Source organism: Rhinoraja longicauda, chromosome 17, assembly GCF_053455715.1.
Source record: "Rhinoraja longicauda isolate Sanriku21f chromosome 17, sRhiLon1.1, whole genome shotgun sequence".
NCBI lineage: Eukaryota > Metazoa > Chordata > Chondrichthyes > Rajiformes > Arhynchobatidae > Rhinoraja > Rhinoraja longicauda.
The window spans coordinates 43941314-43964169 of NC_135969.1; the positions used below are offsets into that span (position 1 = coordinate 43941314).

Below are 22856 nucleotides of genomic sequence, written 5' to 3' on the forward strand. Positions count from 1 at the left end.
CTCAGCGGGTCAGGCAGCATCTGTGGAGAACATGGATAGGTGACGTTTCACAGAGTGCTGGAGTAACTCAGCGGGTCAGGCAGCATCTCTGGAGAACATGGATAGGCGACGTTTCACAGAGTGCTGGAGTAACTCAGCGGGTCAGGCAGCATCTGTGGAGAACATGGATAGGTGATGTTTCGGATGGGACCTTTCTTCAGTCTGATTGAGGTGGGTCTGAAGAAGAGTCTCGACCCGAAACGTCACCCATCCCTTCTTTCCAGAGATGCTGCCTGACCCGCTGAGTTACTCCAGCATATTGTGTCTACCTTTGAGGTGCAAGATCAGTCAGTTTAGTTTAGTTTAGTCTAGAGATACAGCGCAGAAACAGGCCCTTCGGCCCACCAAGTCCGTGCCAATCAGTGATCCCCATACACTAGCAGTATCCTACACACTTGGGACAATTTACAATCTTTACCGAAGCCAATTAACCTACAAACCTGCACGTCTTTGGAATGTGGGAGGAAACCGGAGCGCCCGGGGAAAACCCAACTAGTCACAGGGAGAACGTACAAACAGTAATCAGTCAGTATCGAAACCGGGTCTCTGGCACTGCAACATCATGGCAGCTGTGCCACCGTGCCGCGCCTAGACAATAACTGATGGCATTAAGCACTCCCGGATCCCAATACCACACCTCCGCTGATTATGTTTATTCTGGCACGGTGGTGCAGCAGTAGCGTTGCTGCCTTACAGCGCTTGCAGCGCCGGAGACCCGGGTACCATCCCGACTATGGGTGCTGTCTGCACGGAGTTTGTACGTTCTCCCTGTGACCTGTGTGGGTTTTCTCCGAGATCTTCGGTTTCCTCCCACACTCCAAAGACGTGAAGGTTTGTCGGTTAATTGGCTTGGTAAATGTAAAAATTGTCCCTGGTGTGTGTAGGATAGTGTTAGTGTGCGGGGATCGCTGGTTGGCGCGGACCCGGTGGGCCTGTTTCCGCGCTGTATCTCTAAATTAAACAGAAACATGTCAGCACAAAAAGACGAAGCTTCATTCGCCTCACCCTGCAGTTGGATGGCTTCCCCTTTCTGTTTGTCCATTTGCTGTTGGGTCTGCAGCTGGAGCTTGTTCTGGAGATTGAGGATTTCCGACTCGTAGTGCGAGGCGGTTTGCCGCCATCGCTCGACCTCGGTGTGCACCTTGAGCAGCTCCCCCTGCAGAATGGCAATGTCGGTCTCCCGGCCCGTGGTTGCCTCCACTGCCGTCTGACGCAGGGCCACGATCTCCTCACGCGTGCTCGCCAACTGCTCACGGGTCTTGACAACTTCAATCTCCTTCTCCTCGCTAACGATCTCAATGTCCTTCTGTAAATCATACAGCTGAGCTGTACACAGAGGGGAAAAGTAATTTTACTCAAATGATGAGGCATGGCAGTCAAACGCAAGTAATTTGAAATATTAGAAAAATGTACAGACAGCTGGAGTAACTCAGCGGGACAGGCAGCATCTCTGGACAGAAGGTACGGGTGACATTTCGGGTCGAGACCCTTCATACATTCGACCTGAAACGTCACCCATTCCTTCTCTCAAGAGATGCTGCCTGTCCCGCTGAGTTACTCCAGCTTTGTGTCTATCTTCGGTTTAAACCAGCATCTCCAGCTCCTTTTTACACAGAAAAATGTACAGTACTTGTTATACACTGAACATGGAATGTTTGTGCCTAACATTCTGGGTAGCTGAACTGAACTATCCGCCTACAAGTGATCCATATCCCTCCATTCCCTGCAAATCCACAGGGAATGTGAGCCTATCTAAAAGTTTTTTAAACACGGTTGTCGTATGTGTTTCCACCACCATCCCTGGCAATGCCTTCCAGCCCCTGACACTCTTTACAGAACAATTGCCCCACACATCTCAGTTATATTTCCCCCTCTCACCTTATAGCTACGCCCTCTAGTGGTGGATATTTCTACCCTGGGGAAAAAGGTTCTGACCAGTCACTGAAAGTAAGCGTGCAGGTACAGCAGGCAGTGAAGAAAGATAATGGCATGTTTGCCTTCATAACGAGAGGATTTGAGTACAGGAGCAAAGAAGTCCTTCTGCAGTTGTATAGGGCCTTAGTGAGACCACAGCTGGAGTATTGTGTGCAGCTTTGGTCTCCTAATTTGAGGAAGGGGGTCCTTGCTATTGAGGCAGTGCAGCGTAGGTTTATGAGGTTAATCCCCGGGATGGCGGGACTGTCATAAGAGGAAAGATTGGAAAGACTGGGCTTGTATTCACTGGAGTTTAGAAGGATGAGAGGGGATCTTATAGAGACGTATAACATCATAAAAGGACTGGACAAGCTAGATTCAGGAAAAATGTTCCCAGTGTTGGGGGAGTCCAGAACTAGGGGACACGGTCTAAGAATAAAGGGGAGGCCATTTAAAACTGAGGTGAGAAGAAACATTTTCACCCAGAGAGTTGTGAATTTGTGGAATTCTCTGCCACAGCAGACAGTGAAGGCCAATTCACTGGATGAATTTAAAAGAGTAATATAGAGCTCTAGGGGCTAGCGGAATCAAGGGATATGGGGAAAAGGCAGGCACAGGTTACTGATTATGGATGATCAGCCATGATCACAATGAATGGTGGTGCTGGCTCAAAGGGCCAAATGGCCTCCTCCTGCACCTATTTTCTATGTTTCTGTGTTCTATGATTGTCTACCCTGTCTATACCTCACACAATTTTATCTACTTCAAGTCTCCCCTCAACTTCCGATGCTCCAAGAAAACAATCCAAGTCTATCCAACCTCTCCCTGGAGCTGAAACACTCCCATCCAGGCAGTATTCCGGTAAACCTCAGAATTAAATTCTCAGAATTAAAGGGCGCTCTTTTAGAAAGGCGAGGAGGAACTACTTCAGTCAGAGGATGGTTAATCTGTGGAACTCTGCCACAGAGGGCTGTGGTGGCCAAGTCAGTGGATATTTTTAAGGCAGAGATAAATTCTTGATTAGAATGTGAATGAATGAATGAATGAATGAATGAATGAATAAGTTTATTGGCCAAGTATGTGCACATACAAGGAATGTGCCTTGGTGCTCCGCTCACAAATGACAACGCAAACATACAGTTAACAATTAAGAATAAAGCATAAACACATCAAAACAATAAGGATACACCATTACGGTCTAAACATGGGGGTGAAAATAAACCAGAGCAAAAAAGAGACTATAGACTTTGCTTATCGAGTAGAACTATCACTCGTGGGAAAAAAAGCTGTTTTTATGTCTGGCTGTGGCTGCGGGTGTCAAGGGTTACGGGGAGACGGCAGGAAAATGGGATTAGGAGGCAGAGATCAGCCATGATTGAATGGTGGAGTAGACTTGGTGGGCCGAATGGCCTAATTCTAGTCCTATAACTGGTGAACTTGTGAAACCTCCTATGCACCCTGTCCAAAGCTTCTACATCTTTCCTGTAATGGGCGACCAGAACCCACACAATACTTTAAATATAGTTACATTTTAAATACAACAGTTTTGGGCCTATTCAAACCAACTAAAGGCTTTGGGCCTATTTTAAAAGTTCATAAGATCTTAAGACATAGGAGCCAAAATTAGGCCATTTGGATCATCTAGTCTGCTCCGCCATTCGATCATGGCCGATCTAATTTTCCCTCTCAACTAGGGTTGCAAACTTCCTCACTCCCAAATACGGGACAAAGGGTGAAATCACCGCCTCTTGCCCCACTTGATTGCGCGGCCGCCATTGGTGGAGCGGGAGCACGTGGCCGCTGACTAAGTGAGGTCACGTGGGGCGCGGGGCGGTGACGTCACCCTTTGTCTCTTATTTGGGAGTGAGGAAGTTGGCAACCCTACTAATACGGGACATGGGCGGTCCCGTACGGGACAAACTAATTTAGCCCAAAATACGGGATGTCCCAGCTAATATGGGACAGTTGGCAACCCTACTCTCAACCCCATTCTCCTGCCTTCTCCCCATAACCTTTGACGTCCTTACTGTTACCAAGAATATTATAACAGCTTTCAAACAAGACTTCATTAATTTCATTTACAGCCAAGCTAATCATAAGGTCATATGTAATAGGAGCAGAATTAGGTCATTCGGCCCATCAAGTCTGCTCCACCATTCAATCATGGCTGACCTATCTCTCCCTCCTAACCCCATTCTCCTGCCTTCACCCCATAACCCCTTACGCATTACAATTTAATCTTGTTTCTACATGGTGTTTTAAGTGTGATAATATTTATAAACGACAATCTTACACATAAAAGCAGGGCATATTACTTAAAGTGATTTGATGGATTAAACCCACATTTAAGGGAAGGCAACACAAATATGGGTTTGTAAACTCAACATGCATCACATAAGCAGCTTGTACCTTGCAACACCTGGATTTGCCTGGCTGATTCTTCTGCTTGTTGTTTATTTGCCTTTCTTTCATCTTCAAGAAGTGCTGCAAAGAAACAAAGATAATGTATTTGACGAACTTTACAGTTTCAAAGTGCACTTTTTGATGCATTGCATCCAGTCAGAATGGTTTTTACCTAGAGCAACCACAATCCAAGAATGTAATTGATAGAACTGACCAAGATTATGGTCAATTTGGAAAGAAAGCTACATGCGAGTACTTTTTACATACTTTGGAGAACTAAAATTAAAAGTAGGTGAGACTATAATAGGGAGATGGAACTCAATGAAAAATAAACTACATAAATGGCTTCAGTTGATGCATTTTGGAACAGGATATTTTTACACTTTAACTGAAGATTTTGTGGGTAATTACAAATTCCAATTGATAATTAGAACATGACACTTCTCACCCAAGAAAGGCCTTCAGCAGCCAGAAGGATGGATGAGCAACTTTTCAATCTTATAGAAAATATACAATTAAAGGATTGGACCGGCTAGATGCAGAAAAAATGTTCCCGATGTTGGGGGAGTCCAGAACCAGGAGTCACAGTTTAAGAATAAGGGGTTGGCCATTTAGGACTGAGACGAGGAAAAACTTTTTCATCCAGAAAGTTGTGAATCGGTGGAATTCTCTGACACAGAAGGCAGTGGAGTGGAGGCCAATTCACTGTTTGTTTTCAAGAGAGAGTTAGATTTAGCTCTTAGGGCTAACGGAATTAAGGGATATGGGGAAAACGCAGGAACGGGGTACTGATTGCAGATGCTGGTTTAAATCGAAGGTAGACGCACAACGTTGGAGTAAGTCAGCGGGTCAGGCAGCATCTCTGGAGAGAAGGGGAATGGGTGACGTTTCGGGGTGGAACCGCCCCCTCCCCTGAAATCAGTCTGAAGAAGGGTCTCGACCCGAAACGTCACCCATTCCTTTTCTCCCGAGATGCTGCTTGACCCGCTGAGTTACTCCAGCATTTTGTGTCTGCCTAAAGTTTATGAATAAGGGGTAGGCCATTTAGAACGGAGATGAGGAAAAACTTTTTCAGTCAGAGTTGTGAATCTGTGGAATTCTCTGCCTCAGAAGGCAGTGGAGGCCAATTCTCTGAATGCATTCAAGAGAGAGCTAGATAGAGCTCTTAATGATAGCAGAGTCAGGGGGTATGGGGAGAAGGCAGGAACGGGGTACTGATTGTGAATAATCAGCCATGATCACATTGAATGGTGGTGCTGGCTCGAAGGGCCGAATGGCCTACTCCTGCACCTATTGTCTATTGTCTAAAATGTTGAAGTAATATGTTTATCATTTGATTGAACGTATGCTGCTTGACAAAACATGGACCTTCTTAGGAGTGCAACTGAGATTCCAAATTGAAAATTACTCCTCAAAATAATTTCTCGTGCAGCAATACACTAAGTTTGCCTTTTCTGTTTAAAAAAAAAAATCAGAATACAGATGATTAAACGTGTCCAAGTTTTAAAACTAATGTATTTGCACAAAAGAACCGAAGAAATAAAACATGCAGATGCTGGAAATGAATGAAGAAAAAGCAGAAGTTGCAGCTTCAGAGAAACTGGAAATAATATTTCATTGGAACAAGAAGCAATTAGAAAAAAAAAACATGTTTTCCTTTGCGGGGAAGTGGGAGTGTGCAGAGTACAAAGGGAATAGCTCAGCTGGTCTTGAACCAACATTCATTTATTTCAGTAAAACTGCACATTTTAACTTTTCAACTAAATAAATCAAGCTTTGGTATGTGATAAATGAAGCAACTGGCAGAAAACTATTTTTCCTTCTGGCATGAAGAGTTTGGCTTTGTATTGCATAATCAAGCACTTTTAGTATATTTTTCGATAGCTTACTACTTTAATTAGTACCTCTGAAATAAAACAAACTGCTCATCATTTAACTTTACAAGTCAGATTTTGGATTTCTCCCTTTCCTCACAAATCATTAAGAACGTGCAGGAAGTCAGTGAAAAATAGGATGAAGAAATCAGATTACTTAACAAATGAGCAAAATATTTAAAACAATGATCCATTGGAACAAAGGAAGCCTCTAGATCTAAATATACTCAAGAGTCAAAGAGGTAGACAGCACGGAAACAGGCCCTTCGGCCCAACTAGCCCATGCTGATCAAGATGCCTAACCGAGCTAGTCCCACTGGCCCATGTCCCTCCAAACTTTTACAATCCATGAACCTATCCCAGTGTAAATGTACCTGCCTCTACCAAACCCTCTGGCCGCTAGTTCCACATTCGCACCACCCTCCATGTGAAAAGGTTGCCCCTCCAGTCCCTTTTAAATCTTTCCCCTCTCACCTTACACCTATGCCTTCCAGTTTTGGACCATAGCTATTCACCTTATCAATGCCTTGAATAAAAACCATCCATTCACAGCAAGAGAAGAGCAGATTTTAGCACTGCCCAAATGCCCACAAATAAACGTTTGCATTATTTTAATTGAAGCACGAAAAAGGCAGTCTTCTTTGAAATGAGTGAACACTGGCTAAACTAAATCATTTGTCACTCATTTGCACTGCCCGTGAATCTCTCTGCTTGTTTTCAACTCAACCGTTTGTCATCAGTAAATAAAACCCCGTGTAGTTCACCTTGTACTTCAAGGCATTTTTGCTTGTTGATTCTGGCCAAGTCCTGCGCTCCCTTCAGCTCCTGTTGCAATTGTTGTATCTCGTTCTCAGAATCACCAGTCTCCGCATGGGCGCGCCGCAGTTCATCTGAAAGTGCATAGTGCGTCAACGTTTAGACCTGCTCTCATCATCAGCCACAATCACAATTACATTCAGCCACAAATCCGCAGCAGTAGGTGAATAATACATTTCTGAAGTGAGTGGTCTTGAACAATATTGGTCATGAGTAAACAGAAAATCTGCTCATCTCAAAAGCAGCCGTTCTTTGCTTTCATGGAGCACTTTGGAGCTTGAAGATTATTGCACAATCTACAATAGATAACGTTTCGCTTTAATGCATCAAAATGTTGACAGCGGCCAACTTATTTCTTTAAAATATCTCGACTCCAGATGGCATGGTCATCAATAATGCTATAATGTCTTCAAATCAGAACAGTTTCTGTTCTCAAGAAACTCGACAATAAAATCACAGCATCGATAATTATTCCAAATCTCCATTCTGCTCGTCATAATTACTTAATCCCATCAACCTCGCCTTTTCCCCTCACTCTTATGAATACAAAAACCCAAATTGCATAAATCCTCCATTTTTCAGATTTCCTCTTGCCTGTTCCAACACCCAAACCTCCATGATCTCTGCAAACCAGAATCACCAGTCCCACCCTTCAGTATTCATCATCTATAACAATCTGCACTAATTCCATTGTCTTATTTTCTTTGCCTCTCTTGCTCTTAGTGGCAGACCCTACGATTAAGAATTTTCTCAAAGATGCTGCATTCCCAAATTCTCTGTGTTGTTATAAAACCACCATTTTGGTTGTTTTATTTAGGTTCATTGCTCCCTGTTTAAAAGGTTCCGGGACTTCTTTGCCTTCATTGATTGAGGCAATACCAAATGCAACAACATTTACACGAAATAGAACAACAATCTTACGTTCTATTTTTAAACATTTACTGGATTAATAAGTATAGGAAGCTGAGATTCAAGTGGTTACAAAGACTTCCTGCACTCCAACTGCGACAAGCAGAAGTAGATGGAGCATGGACCTGCTGGACATCGTATGGCATGGTTGACACAGTCAGTGGTGCAGCTGTTGCCTCGGCGCGCCAGGATCCAGGCGTCGGGTTCTGTCCGAGTGGAGTTTGCACGTTCTCCCTGTGACCTTGTGGGTTTACTCTGGGTGCGCCAGTTTCCCCCCACATCCCTGAGGAGTGCGGCTTTGTAGGTTAATTGGCCTCAGAAAATTGTCTCTGGTGTGTATGGAGTGCATGTGAAAGTGGTGATAGGTGGTCAGTGTGAACTCAGCGAGCCAAATTCCACGCTGTATCAATGGAATAAACTAAACTATACACACCAAGGATTTATTTTAACGTTTATTTCAGTTCATTTTTTTGTAACCACCCCTGTTCCTTAAACAGCATGATTGCACAACTTTACATGTTTTCTACATTGTGATTTACTGAACAATTAGCTTTCACCACAGTACAAAAATGTCCGATGGGCATTAACTAATGTGGTTAAGAACTTTTCCCCCCAAAGATCAATTAGAAAACTATTTGAACCATGACACGTGGTGAAGTAATGACCATGTTATGCTAAACAGGACAGCTTACCATAAAAACCCACTTTTCCCCCACAAATTCTCTGCAGTCTCCTTTAATGACATTTATTTTTCCCATTCAAGAGACACAAGTTTTGTTCTTTGGAATCTCTCACAGTTCTGGAACAATACAGCAATGCAGACTCTTCTCACCAAACTGGTTATCCAACTTCACCTTCTGGTCTCATGTTAACAATAACTGCGGCTTCGGAAACAACATCACGATTCCTTCAAGGATACCACAATCAAACTTCTTCCCCACGAAATGCTCAAACCATATCCAACCCAGTCCTAGAAAACCGCCAACTCTTTGCCAAACATGGTTTCTTCTCTAGGAAAAAAAAACCTGCAGATGCTGGTTTAAATGGGGAAATGAGGAAAAACTTTTTCAGTCAGAGTTGTGAATCTGTGGAATTCTCTGCCTCAGAAGGCAGGAGGCCAATTCTCTGAACGCATTCAAGAGAGAGCTAGATAGAGCTCTTATGGATAGCAGTCAGGGGGTATGGGGAGAAGGCAGGAACGTGGTACTGATTGAGAATGATCAGCCATGATCACATTGAATGGCGGTGCTGGCTCGAAGGGCCGAATGGCCTCCTCCTCCACCTATTGTCTAAATCGAAGGTAGACACAAAATGCTGGAGTAACTGAGCTGGTCAGGCAGCATCTCTGGAGAGAAGGAATGGTTGACATTTCAGTCCCGCTCCCTCCCAACATCAGTCTGAAGCAGTGCCTCGACCCGAAACGTCACCCATTCCTTCTCTCCCGAGATGCTGCCTGACCCGCTGAGTTACTCCAGCATTTTGTTTCTACATTCTTCAGACTGAAGTCAGGGGAGGGGGCTGGACAAAAAAAAAGACATTTTTGAACAATCGTTTTCTACAATAATATTTACATAATACCTCTAGCAACTAAAGTACAACTAAAGCACTCAGTGTACCATGGTGTTATCAGAAATGCAGACAAACTTGTACTCCAAGGTTTAATATTCCTAATACAACAGCATTCTCAAGCATCAAATTTTGGGGAAGTTACCTTTGAAGATTTTTTTTTTACAGCTTTCTTACTTAATTTGCAAAATTAACCATGTGCAAAATGAACTTTGCAAAATGACTTCACATCAGGCACATTTTTGACCCTGTGAATCAAAACCACGAATCGTGCTGCACTGTGTCTAAAGCCCCGATCAATTAAAAAAATGCACCTAATTTTCTGTCAAAATGACATAATATCTTTGAGGCATTACAATATTATGAAACAATGAAATGTTAACACGGGTCTGTTCTTCCGCAAGCTGTCTACCTTCCCAGTATTTCAAAGGCAGCTGAACTCTCCAGCATCGGCAGTGCTGGCTTTCATTAGAAAATAGAAAACATAGAAAATAGGTGCAGGAGGAGGCCATTTGGCCCTTGGAGCCAGCACCGCCATATTCACTTGTTTTTGTTTTTGCATTATCAGCATCGGCATTTACACATTGAAGAGCAGTAGATTGCAAAGCTTCTGATGAACATCCTGATCGTTCACTTAAACTCTACTTTCAAGATTTTAAGCATGAAGCACAACAATTTCAGACGTTGCCAAACAATAACAGTCAGCTTCGCTAGGTTTAAAGATAATCAAAACTACTTTACGAGGCAGAATTTAGCAGATGGCGTAATCCCAACTACGCAATCAATTTTTAGATTTAACCAACTGCACCGCGGCGAACTAGGTCCTCAATCTTCTCAACACTAATGAATAGGAGTCAATCTTATTTATTGTCAGACGACAGGGTCATCACCCATCCTAGAAATATGCCGAGTATCTCTAGATCATGCAATCTAGAGGCAGGAATATCTATCTGTTGCTAATACGGAAATGAGAACTACTTGTGTGGAAAAAAAACTGCAGATGCTGGTTAAAATCGACGGTAGATACAAAATGCTGGAGTAACTCAACGGGACAGGCAGCATCTCGGGAGAGAAGGAATGGGTGACGTTTCGGGGCGGTCCCGCCCCCTCCCCTGACATCAGTCTGAAGAAGGGTCTTGACCCGAAACGTCACCCATTCCTTCTCTCCCGAGATGCTGCCTGACCCGCTGAGTTCCTCGGCTCGGCCGCTGGACTTAGCGGTGCCCGGTGCGGCTCGGCCGCGGGACTTAGCTGCGCACGGCTCGGCCGCGGGGCCTTCCATCGCCCGGCTCGGCCGCGGGACGTTTCAGCGCCCAGTGCGACTCGGCCGCGGGGACTTCCATCCCCTTGCGGGGACTGTGCGGGTCGGTCGGGGACGAGCTGTCTGTCCGTGGGCGTGGGGAAGAGAGTGGAAGTTTTGTTGCCTCCATCACAGTGAGGGGGTGTTTGGAGTCACTGTGATGGACGTTTATGTTGGGGTTATGTGTCTTGTGTTCTTTTTTGTGTGTGACTGCTATGTAATTTCGTTCGGTACCTTGGTACCGAATGACAAATAAAGCTCTGTTGAACTGTTGAACATTGTGTGTCTACCTTCAATTAGATCTACTTGTTGCCTCATATGCAGTCCTGCCAAATGCCGGCATAATCCCAGCAAGACTTTACTGATGTGCTCCAACCCATTGGCAATGAAGATCAACTGTTCATTTGTTTGCAATTTTATATTTTCACAACCCGGGACACCAAAGTCTTGCACAACATTTAGTGGAGTGTTACCAATGATAAGTTAATCGCTTTCTGTTCTTCTTACCAAAGTGAACAAGCTTAGATTTCCACCCTTCCCAACCAGAATTAGATTTTATTGTACTTGAGTATGACTTGATTGGATTTATGTATAGTATTATCAGATCTGTTGGATAGCATGCAAAACAAAACTTTGCATACATGACAATAATAAACCTGAACCTATTCGACTACTGAACCTGTCGATCTGTTCTCCTGATGTTTCTATCTTCCATGTTCTAGCCAGCACATTTGTGCACAGTAGGTCTTCTCACCTTTCATTAATACATACTGTAAATTGTTTACAGCACAGTAGTGCTCCTTGTGGCATCCCACCAGTAACAGCCTGCCAACTTGAAAACGATCCTTCCCGCAATATCATTCAGTCAATACGCGAATAATGTTACCCGTGAGTCCGTACGTTGCATAACCATCTCTTCAATGAAATCCAGTCAAATTTAAATTAAGTTTACAAAAAGAGAGGCTTCGATTAATTTGTCCCTTCCTCCAAAATATTTTGGGTACTTTAAATTGCTGAACTCCTAGCTTTTAAAATGCACTTAATACAAACAGATTTTGAATCCAATTTCTGCACAATTTATCTTGCAAACAAGAAACAAATTAATATTTTGTGTTTAGTGAGGTCACAAGTTTTACCAGGATATTCAGAAAACCTTCCTGCGTTTCAAATAGTACAACAGGCTCTTTGGTTATTTTGTTCCATGCATGGAAAATACTCCCTTTAATCACATTAATATTCTCCCTCACACTTCAGAGAACGTTAAGCACACTGTCAGTCCTGCTGTTGATTGTTCAGTGAAGGTGGTGCATTCAGACCGCACGCAGTGTAACATAGCTGGCTGTCTCTTGTTGGAAGTAAACTCCAACAAGTTGACTCATGCACTCAAAAAATGACTCCAATATGGGATGGGACACCTTGGCCAAGTATGCCGTCTAACAGAACGTTAGACTGACTCATATAACATGAAGGCAAACTTAAAAGTGGCAGATAGACACAAAATGCTGGAGTAACTCAAACCTGGCGAAACCTTCTTTTCTTTAAGTAAATCAAAGTAAATCTCTGAAATGGAGAGCAATCAAAGATGAATTGTTATTAAAAAAACAGGAGAGTAACTCGGCAGGACAGGAAGCATCTCTGGAGAGAAGGAATGGGCGACGTTTCCCAGAGTGCTGGAGTAACTAAGCAGGACAGGAAGCATCTCTGGAGAGAAGGAATGGGCGACGTTTCGGGTCGAGACCCTTCTTCAGACTTCGGGCGGCCGCCATTGGTGGAGCGGGAGCACGTGGCCGCTGGCTGGGTGAGGTCACGTGGGGCGCGGGGCGGTGACGTCACCCTTTGTCCCTTATTTGGGAGTGAGGAAGTTGGCAACCCAACTAATACGGGACAAGGGCAGTCCGGTAAGGGACAAACTAATTCAGCCCAAAATACGGGATGTCCCGGCTCATACGGAACAGTTGGCAACCCTTGTCAGGACCCTTCCTTCAGAGTTATCATCTCACATGGCAGGGAAGTTCCAAGTGACGGTTTTCTGTGGGAAGATAGATTTCACTGTCAATGGTAGCAGACAGAGTCTGTTTTTCACAACACTTATTGGAAGCCCGATACTGGTTTGATTTCACGGTTAGTTATGAATCCTGGAATAAAAGGCCAGAGCTTGTTCTGTCTTACTTGTGCACTGGACACTTAAATGCCAGTATTCACAGTGCTCCAATGCACCAGGCAACAGCATCAGGAAGCAGTTTGTACAAACGTGTACCGCACTCAATTGTGGATTTCAGTTGAACTGCTCAGCAAAAACAAGAAGCTGACACAAACAATAAAGATGATATCTGCATATCATATTTAAGAGAGAGCACAAAGATTTGAAAGCTATTAGTCTGGATGCCGTTTGAAATAAATCTAGAAAGGAAACACGACGAAAACATGAGGTGGTACATTGCCTTTTCAACCCAGAAGAGAGGCAATTATCCAAGAGAGTTGATGGAATTGGAGATTGCAGTGACTCAACGTCAACGACCGCGGGCAAGCTCAATCCATGGTGATGTGGATACAGATCTTTAATACAGCATTGCTCATCAAAACACTAACACAGTGCCATTGAAACCCGCAGAATTTCAGCTGTATTTTCCTCACTGATCGTTGCCAATTTGTTCAATGGGTACCATTAGGATCCACACACTTCCATCTCTGGAGTTTACCATCATCTATCCACGGTGGCGCAGTGGTAGAGTTTCCACCTTACAGCGAATGTAGCGCCGGAGACCCGGGTTAGATTCCGACTACGGGTGCTGTCTGTACGGAGTTTGTACGTTCTCCCCGTGACCTGCGTGGGTTTTCTCCGAAATCTTCTGTTTCCTCCCACACTCCAAAGACGTGCAGGTTTGTAGGTTAATTGGTAAATGTAAAAATTGTCCCTAGTGTGTGTAGGATAGTGTTAGTATGCGGGGATCGTTGGTCGGCGCGGACCCGGAGGGCCAAAGGGCCTGTTTCCGCGCTGTATCTCTAAACTAACACATTCACGGCTACTTGTCATCGACCTTCCACTACACGGCAACCTCAATCAGTTCCATGGGTACGCTGACAATACTCGCCTCAACCTTAATGACTCTTACAACCTCTCCACTGCTCATAGACTCTATCAATGAGTCTGATAGAGTCATATCAGACTCTATGCCTGATATTTTGTCTCGGATGAGCTGAAATCTCCACTTAGTATACCCTGTTGAAGAGCTATTGATGTCAATCCTCATAGATCATTGCCTCGGGATGAAGTTTGACCACTTGCATGGAAGAAATCAATAAAAAAACATTCAATTCAAATGGTCAGCAGGATAATGAGAGGCATTGGGAGAAATTACGAAGAGGTGTCAAGGACTATTTTGTCACTGGAACGCTCACAAAGAATATAAAAGTCACGTATAACTGTGTTGGTAAAGCAAAAAGATACAGAATTGAAACAGGGGAAAGGAAAGAGGAAGAACGAACAGGCAAAAGGGTAAGTTTTACATTGCTTTAACAGAGAACATACTACAATTATATTGACACCTGTTATCCATGGGTTTCTCCTGTTAAGCGTGTTTGTGGTTGAATCAGTCATTCGTAGCAAGATCACCAAACCTCTGCACAATTGCAAGCTGCTGATGGAGTCCCTGGATACAGACGTCAAAATGCTTCACCTACAACCCTGGTGCCTCGAGAAAAGAGACTTCAAATCTTGGCCGTTTCACAAACAGTTCTGCTCCCTCAGGCTGGTGCATAGGATGGTGCTAGTGTACAGGGCGATCGCTGGTCAGAGCAGACTTGGTGGGCCAAAGGGCCTGTTTCCACACCATATCTCCAAACAAAACTAAGTAAAGGTTTATAGGGATATGTGCCAAACGTGGGCAGAGGTTTAAGGCAAGAGGGAAAAGATTTAGTAGGAATCCGAGGGGAAATTTATTCATACAGAGGGTGGTGGGTATCTGGAGTGAGTTTCCAGAGGATGTAGATAAGACAGTATCTATAACAACATTTAAAAGACATTTGGGCATCTTGGTCAGCAAGGGCAAGTTGGGCCAAAGGGCCTGATTCCATGCTGAATGACTCTATGACTCTTTGAAACTTACAGAATAATGAAAGGCATAGATAGAGTGGATGTGGAGAGTACATTTTCACAGGTGGGAGAGTCTAGGACCAGAGGTCACAGCCTCCGAATTAAAGGGTGCTTTTTTAGAAAGAAGGTGAGGAGGAACTTCTTTAGTCAGAGGGTGGTGAACCTGTGGAACTCATTGCCAAAGAGGGCTGTGGAAGCCAAGTCAGTGGATATTTTTAAGGCAGTGATGGAGAAATTCTGGAATAGAACGGGTGTCAAGGGTTATGGGGAGAAGGCAGGAGAATGGGATTAGGAGGCAGAGATCAACCATGATTGAATGGCGGAGTGGATTCGATGGGTGGAATGGCCTTATTCCACTCCTATAACTTGTGAACTTGTGATATGCTCAGGTAAAATATCACGCAAATGTTACCAAACCCGATACTGGAATACCAATACAGGAAGCTTTGGGATAAAACCAGAAGGCAGCAGAATGTCTGAATAGGCTACAAAACTTTGATCTGAGATGTAGTTTGACATTTTGCTGTTTCACAAGGTATAAATAGTATTTATATGCTTCAAGCCAACCAATGTGCTGATCCCAAGACAATTTTTTAATAAATATTTCTCATATACAATTACAGAAGCTGTCATCTCAAACGATGAATTTTGCTTAAAATGCCCATAACTTGGTATAACTTTCAATCTATCCAGACCATGCAAAATCAAAGTGAAATCTATTATTGGCCAGCATTATATTAAACAAAACTCATCAATTTTGAGATCAAAGATAAATTCCAATGAGCAGATAATATGCTATTGGAAAATGATCATATTTAATAAAAAAGTTAGTATCATGTTCATGATCTGTTCAGGTGTTTAGAAATCAGAGGAGTGAAGGAAGGGGGGGGGGATGAGAAACTGGCCAACAGCAGTTGCCTTACCAAGGAAGGCTCAGGCTGTGGCAGCTGTCACGTGAACACACCCTGTACTTACACTTGAGATGATCCAGCTGACTTTCGTGCTTTCTGCTGGAGGCCCTCGCCTCTGCCAACAGGTCTGCGGTGGGGTGAAGCAGAAGAGAAGTAGAAGGACAGTGCGGGCGCAACAGAAGCCAGCAAACATAGAACACAGAAAAGCAAGAACAGCTGTGTGAGAGTGAAACACAAGCCAACACAAAAGCCTTAACCCTTAAAGCGCTGGGTCACGTCTACCATATAAAAGAGGAAAGCGTGCAGAATTCAATAATGTATGATATTTCCCCATGTTTAATTCAAACTCCCCAATATGTTAATTCAAGGTATAAATGGAGTAACATCGTCTTTGATAGAAACATCGAAAATAGGTGCAGGAGGCCATTTGGTCCTTCAAGCCAGCACCGCCATTCATTGTGATCATGGCTGATTATCCACAATCAGTAACCCGTGCCTGCCTTCTCCCCATATCCCACGATTCCACTAGCCCCTAGAGCTCTATCTAATTCTCTTTTAAATTCACCCAGTGAATCGGCCTCCACTGCCTTCTGTGGCAGAGAATTCCACAAATTCACAACTCTCTGGGTGAAAAAGTTTTTTCTCACCTCAGTTTGAAAACTGATGGGCCTCAGATGCACTCTAGCTGAACAACAAACAAAGAATATTTCAGTCAGAGAGTTGTGAATCTGTGGAATTCTCTGCCTCAGAAGGCAGTGGAGGCCAATTCTCTGAATGCATTCAAGAGAGAGCTAGATAGAGCTCTTAAGGATAGCGGAGTCAGGGGGTATGGGGAGAAGGCAGCAACGGCGTACTGATTGAGAATGATCAGCCATGATCACATTGAATGGAGGTGCTGGCTCGAAGGGCCGAATGGCCTCCTCCTGCACCTATTGTCTATTGTCTATAATATAATATAAAAAGTTCACATTTGCTTCTGTGGCTAATGAGGACCGTATTCTTTTCTGACGCATTTGTCTGAAAAGTTGCTTGTGGCTCAATATAGTTTACTTCCCGATTTCATAGAGGAACCAATAATTTCATCTTGTAAGGATTGAAGAAATTGCCAGATTTTGGATGAATTTTGATAATCGATTGTCAGAAATTAAAGTGCACCGCTCAACGCAAAATCAAGGACAGAACTTGAAGGCACAATCATCCACCGCCCTTTTAGCAAAGACTCAAGAGTTCCAAAGCAAGACTGTTGACCACATTGTGAGACAGGCAGGACAGAGCAAAGCACACAATGCACAGGAGAAAAATAAATCCATCTGCGGCCATCTGATAGTTTAGTACATGGGCTAAGCCACCCTGCACTTGGCTGCTTTAAGTTTTGAAAAAGAGAGAGAAAAATTAATGAAATACTTCTTCCACCTAGTGTGAAATTGCAGCTCTACATTTGGTACTATAGTTCTGTAGCCATTATATGTATCTATTCTAGCTCAATCTGCATCTACTTTGCAAATTATTGAGTCTAATACAAATTAGAATGACAAATTTTGAATAACTGGCAGCGCATAAGAGCGAATGTTCAGTTTTAATAAATTGCTCTAAGAATAATGAGAATATCCTTCCTGCATTGAAATCCCTACAACTGTGAAAGAGGCATGTTCCTTTTCTTTCATTTGGTTAATCCATTTTAATGTTATCCACTGGAAGATGGACACAGGATTGGTTGAGTGCTTTAGAGGGGAGGTTTTATACTGAAGAGGATGACAGGACACTCTGCAATGAGGCAGGTGCAGCGGCCATGTCTGGTACACGGCTTCAAACTTCACAACCGCCTGTGGGTAATTGTTGCATGTGTCTGGTATTCTTCACTGTATCCCCACCCCCACCAAGATCTGCCCCCACCTCACCAGACCCATCCTCAGATAAGAGCTTTAAAAAAAAAAGGAACAGGAAAAAACTGACCGCTGCAGATTCAAGAAATCGTAAAGAAACTCTGCTACCCAGTGGCCAGTGCTGGCCAAGACAGCCTGACCACAAGATTCACATTGACAAATGCCGTCACAAACAAGAGTTTATGGATGACCTGCGTCAACACACAGGCCTCTGTTTAAACATTCATGCCGAAAGCACGACAACATTGCTGCAATGTTGGCCATCGCCTCAATTCAATGTTCACATATTTGTCTCGGTCAGAAGGTAGAAGAATCTATCTCGCTGCAGAGACTCGAATACATAAACTACAGACTGAAGGGCTATTACACAATTGGCCGCTCATGTCCTTATTCATCTCAGAAAGATCACGTCACGTTTTTCCAAATTAAAGCAGGGCTGTTTTCACAGTTTCCAGGCCAGAATCAGCAAAAAGATTGTATGCTCATCAGCCTTGTTGGTGGTTCCTACACTTGAAAGAACTGGTCTCCTGTATTTCCCAATACAAAATTCCACATAACAGAAGAGTCTGAAGTTTGTTTGTCCCATTCAAAACCTTAGCTGAAAAACTACATGAACTCTTTAGGGCATTACAGCACAGAGCCCTTTTCACAGTCACGATTTCAAGGAAGGATCTTCAGTGCTGAGGTGAAAGTATATACATACACATGTATACACACACTTTGGCATGTACCAACATTCTGCCACTTTATGGCATAATTAAATAGTATAACTGCACATTTCATACATGTCACTGCACTGATAGCCATTGCGACAGCATTAATATATCTGATTTAATCAAAACAAAACAAAATCTAGTATTAAGATGGCATATGAACTGAAGACTGGAGTAACTCAGCGGGTCAGGCAACATCTCTGGAGAACATGGATAAGTGACAGTTTAGTCATGACCCTTCAGACATAAGAAGAGTCCTGGCCCCATAGATTGAATAAATCAGAATAAAAGATAGATTGAATAAATCAGAAACCTGAATGGAAAACATGGTTCCAGTTTAATGTTCTGAAAGATTTTCTTTCTGATCCAGGTGTGAATGTTTTCAGAAATATTTGCTACCTTTTTAGCAGACATAATTATTTGAATATCTCTGTTTGGTTTAATGATATTACTATTTTATGCATGATAACTACTTATGTGACAAGCCACCTTATTAATGAACAGCTGCGTAAAAATTGTTTTATGTTACTGTGACAACAGTAAGAATATTGAATGATCGTTGCCCTCCAAGTTATCAACAAGCTTTAGGACGATAAAAATAAATAAAGTGCTGGAGTAACTCAGCAGGTCAGGCAAAGTTGCTGGAGAACATGGACTGGTGATGTTTGGGGTTGGGACCCTTCCTCAGAATCTTTCAAGACTCTATTTGGTTGGTTTGCAGCTGGAACAACAGACACAAAAAGCTTGAGTAACTCAGCTGGACAGGCAGTATCTCTAGAAAGAAGGAATGGTGATGTTTCAGGTCGAGACCCTTCTTCAACCCAAAACGCCACCCGTTCTTTCTCTCCAGAGATGCTGCCTGGATCCAGTGAGTTACTCCAGCATTTTGTGTCCATTTTGGTTTAAACCAACATCTGTAGTTCACTGTACGTTAATTGGTACATGTGACAATAAACTGACCTTGAAACAGTTCCTTCCTACACAAAACTCCAATGGAAATCTATTCAATAAACTGCATGTCCAGTACATACAAGTTTTCAACTTTTCTCCGAGGCATTACTCTGAGATTAAGGATGATTGGCTTTGCATTCCAGTTCCATGGATTCCAGAGTGACTGATGAGCACACATTCTTCCACAGAGAGCCTAGCTTGATGGGGTGGTGAATGGATAGCTTGTGAGGTGGTGCTCTCCTTTTTAAGTTCACACGGAGCTTCTCCCTGGTGCCAAAGAAGGGACTCGAGGATCTCACTGCCATTCTGAATGCTTCTCCTTCCTTGAGTCTTTATGGGTTGGTATCCAGTTTCCTCCCACATCCCAAAGACGTGCGGGTTTGCTGGCTCATTGGCTCTCTGTAAATTACTCCTCAGGTGTAGCAGGTAGATAAGAAAGTGGCATAACGGAGAACTAGGGTGAACAGGTGGTCAGTGTGTTTCCATGCTGTATCTCTAAACTCAACTAGAGCACCTGTTCAGATATCCACATCAGATACGTAAGCAATACCTGCCCATCGGCTGTGTTGAATCTGTGGTCCCTTGATACAGCCTTGTATTTGGGTCAGGTACTCTGCAAATGAGGTTGAAGGTCTCTGCACAAGTGGCAGTGATGGTATCGCACAGGAACCTTGAAATGCCTGCCGAGTGCAAGGCGGAACTCTTGCCAATAGATCACACGACATACACTGAAGATAATGTTGAACTCTGTCAATGTTTCCCTTTGGTGTGAAGTGGTCTCTAAGATTTAAGAAGTGAATCCTGTTTTCCAGCAGGGACTTTTTTTTACTGGAGCAAAAAGTTTGATTGGAGACAGAGACAGCAGTACTGTAGATGCTGTAATCTTGCGTAGAACACCAAATGTTGGAGTAACTGAGTGAGTTGGGCAGCATCTCTGGAGAACTAGGATAGGTGAGGTTTCGGGGCGGGACCCTTCTTCAGACTCCCAGTTCTTCAAACTGTACGTGTAGTAGAGAAGTTACCAGATGGAACTTTTCTTGAAATAATCCTCAGACAAGCTGAGGGGGTGACCCGATAGAGGTTTATAACATAATGAGATGAATAGCCAGCCTTTTCCCTAGGATAGGGAAGTCTCAAAATAAAGGGCATAAATTTAAGGTGAGAGGGGAAAGATTTAAAACTGATCTGAGTGACAACTTTTTCACACAGAGGATGAACATAGCCATTAAATGTTCATTACTTGTCCAAGTGCCTTTTAAACGTCACAATTGAATCTAGCTCTCTTACTTCATCTGTCAGCTCGTTCCGTATACGCACCACACTCTGCGTGAAAAAGTTGGCCCTCAGGTCCCTGAAATCTTTTCCCTCTCATCTCAGACGTCTTGCCCTCTGGCTTTAGACTCTCCTTTGTGGGAGAAAAGACAGGCAATTCATCTTATTCATGCGCCTCATCATTTTATAAACCTTTAAAGATCATCCTGCAGCTTCCGACACTCCACTAAAACCAGACAGCCCATCCAGTCTCTCGTTATAACTCAAACCTTCCAGACCAGTAACATCCATGTAAATCTTTCTTGCACTGAGTAGGTTGGCTTTGCACAAAACAAAATCAAACTCGACCGTTAGGTGATCAGTTAGGTGATTTTTAAGCATTCTAGAAGAAAAACACAAATTACTCATTATTTGTCTGCCAAGCAGAAACACATTGGTAGTTTGGAAATAGCATTTAATGCTATGTAATCATAACACGGTAAATGGACATGCTTCACAAGCAGGACAAGAAATGGAAAGAAGGGAGCGCCAGTTAAATAATTACAAGATATTGCTGCGATTTTGTGTTACTGAGGCGAAGAGGAAAAAATGCAACATACTACTTTAGATTTGCACCAGTATTTTAGTATAATTCATATCCAGTATCTGGTGTTGATGTTTGTCAATGTTAACAGAATTAATCTACATAATCAACACCTGCCCATTTACTCTTTGGCAGAATATTTTTTTACCAAGCTATACCTTGCATGGTAAATGTATTTATAAAATGCTGTAATTCCAATAGGCTCCTTAAAAATAACATACGCTACACTGAATTATTTTCAATGGTGGAACTTTTCCAGAAATAAAATAAAGATATACAGTTTAAAATCTTAAAATTTAAATAAAGAGGTAAACACGGAGAGTATTTAAATCACTGTCTCTTCTGGTGATTGGAACTTTACACATCATGAACTAGATTTAAATTATATTACAATTTTGAGAACATAATCACTAATAATTCTTTATAATATGTAGACGACTAGCAAAACTAAATTTAGAGCCATTTTAGATATAATATTCTGACATGCCAGGTCAATGAGTTGCAGAAATACCATGCACTGTTTCTCAGTAAACGACATTGTACAAGTCCTTATATAGTCAGAGGACGAGCAGTCCCTGACACTGGTTAAACTTTCAACACTCAGAATGTGTCACTGTTGGGTACCTTATAATCTCCAGAAAAAAAAAAATATATATTACTGCAGCTCAGCAGAGAATCTGCAATAACACCAGACTGTTTTTTAAAAAAAACGTAGATGTTGCCTTTTTTCAAGAAAATGATACCATGATTATTCTTAAAAACAGCTTTCCAATGCAGAAAAATGTTTCGCTCCCCATTATAAGCAGATCCCACTCAACAAAGCTAAGTGTTTTCTCAACGTATGAGCCAGTTATGCAGCAAATAATAAATATTTATTTTTTTTGCACCCCAAAAAAAAAATGTTGGGTGACATACCATCAAACAACTACGAATGGAATAAGCTTGGTACCCAACGGTGCTGTTCTCATCCCGAACACTAGATGTCACACGGAGGTCTGTGTCAGCATTAAAAGAGGATCAAACAGGGACAGATCGACCTGAATACAAATGAATGTTTGCTAAGATATAGTTGAGAATCTGCAGGAAGCGCAACAAGGGCTAGGTAGTTGACCCATGCACCGAAAAATACGTGGAATTCAGCAATGGTACAAATTATTAGAAAACAACCCCAAACGTTCTGTTACAACCATGCTCTCTGTATTAGAAGTCAATCGTTAACCAACACAACCTTTGTTTTCACAATAGGCAAATCTTTGCCCTGGGTGATACAAACATTTGATGAGTGAAAGCTGGCAAGATCCAACAATTATAGAAATGTTAAAGATTCAGCTAAAAGGGAACAAAATAACATTATGCAGATTGAAATACCCACAAGTAGAGATTTATTGAATAAGAGCCGCAAATGTATTGAACGTAGAAAGCCAGTTTTGGAATGGAACAATCGCAAGATCATACATGTTATTAAAGAGTACATTGCAAAACCCCTCACTGAACCCAACCTCAAAAAATGTAAACCTTACCTTTCAATAATGAAACCTTAGTGAGAGATTCATTCAGTTCTTGTTCATCCATTTGGCAATCTGTTTGTAGTTTTAAAAGTACAAGTTTAAATTTACACAGCAGTGGTAG

The 22856-nt window shown here is 42.7% G+C and overlaps 1 protein-coding gene across 6 annotated transcripts in view; it reads right to left on the reverse strand.

The window, feature by feature from the left end:
* The window catches only part of slmapa (sarcolemma associated protein a), a 119336-nt gene that overhangs the window by 16626 nt on the left and 79854 nt on the right, over positions 1–22856 (reverse strand). For all 6 annotated transcript variants that reach the window (XM_078414596.1, XM_078414597.1, XM_078414594.1 and 3 more), the window contains 4 exons: positions 22748–22807; positions 6995–7120; positions 4363–4437; positions 1045–1365 (listed from right to left, as the gene is read on the reverse strand). In XM_078414596.1, the coding sequence (XP_078270722.1) occupies positions 1045–1365; positions 4363–4437; positions 6995–7120; positions 22748–22807 (582 nt within the window). The remainder of the gene's footprint in view (positions 1–1044; positions 1366–4362; positions 4438–6994; positions 7121–22747; positions 22808–22856) is intronic.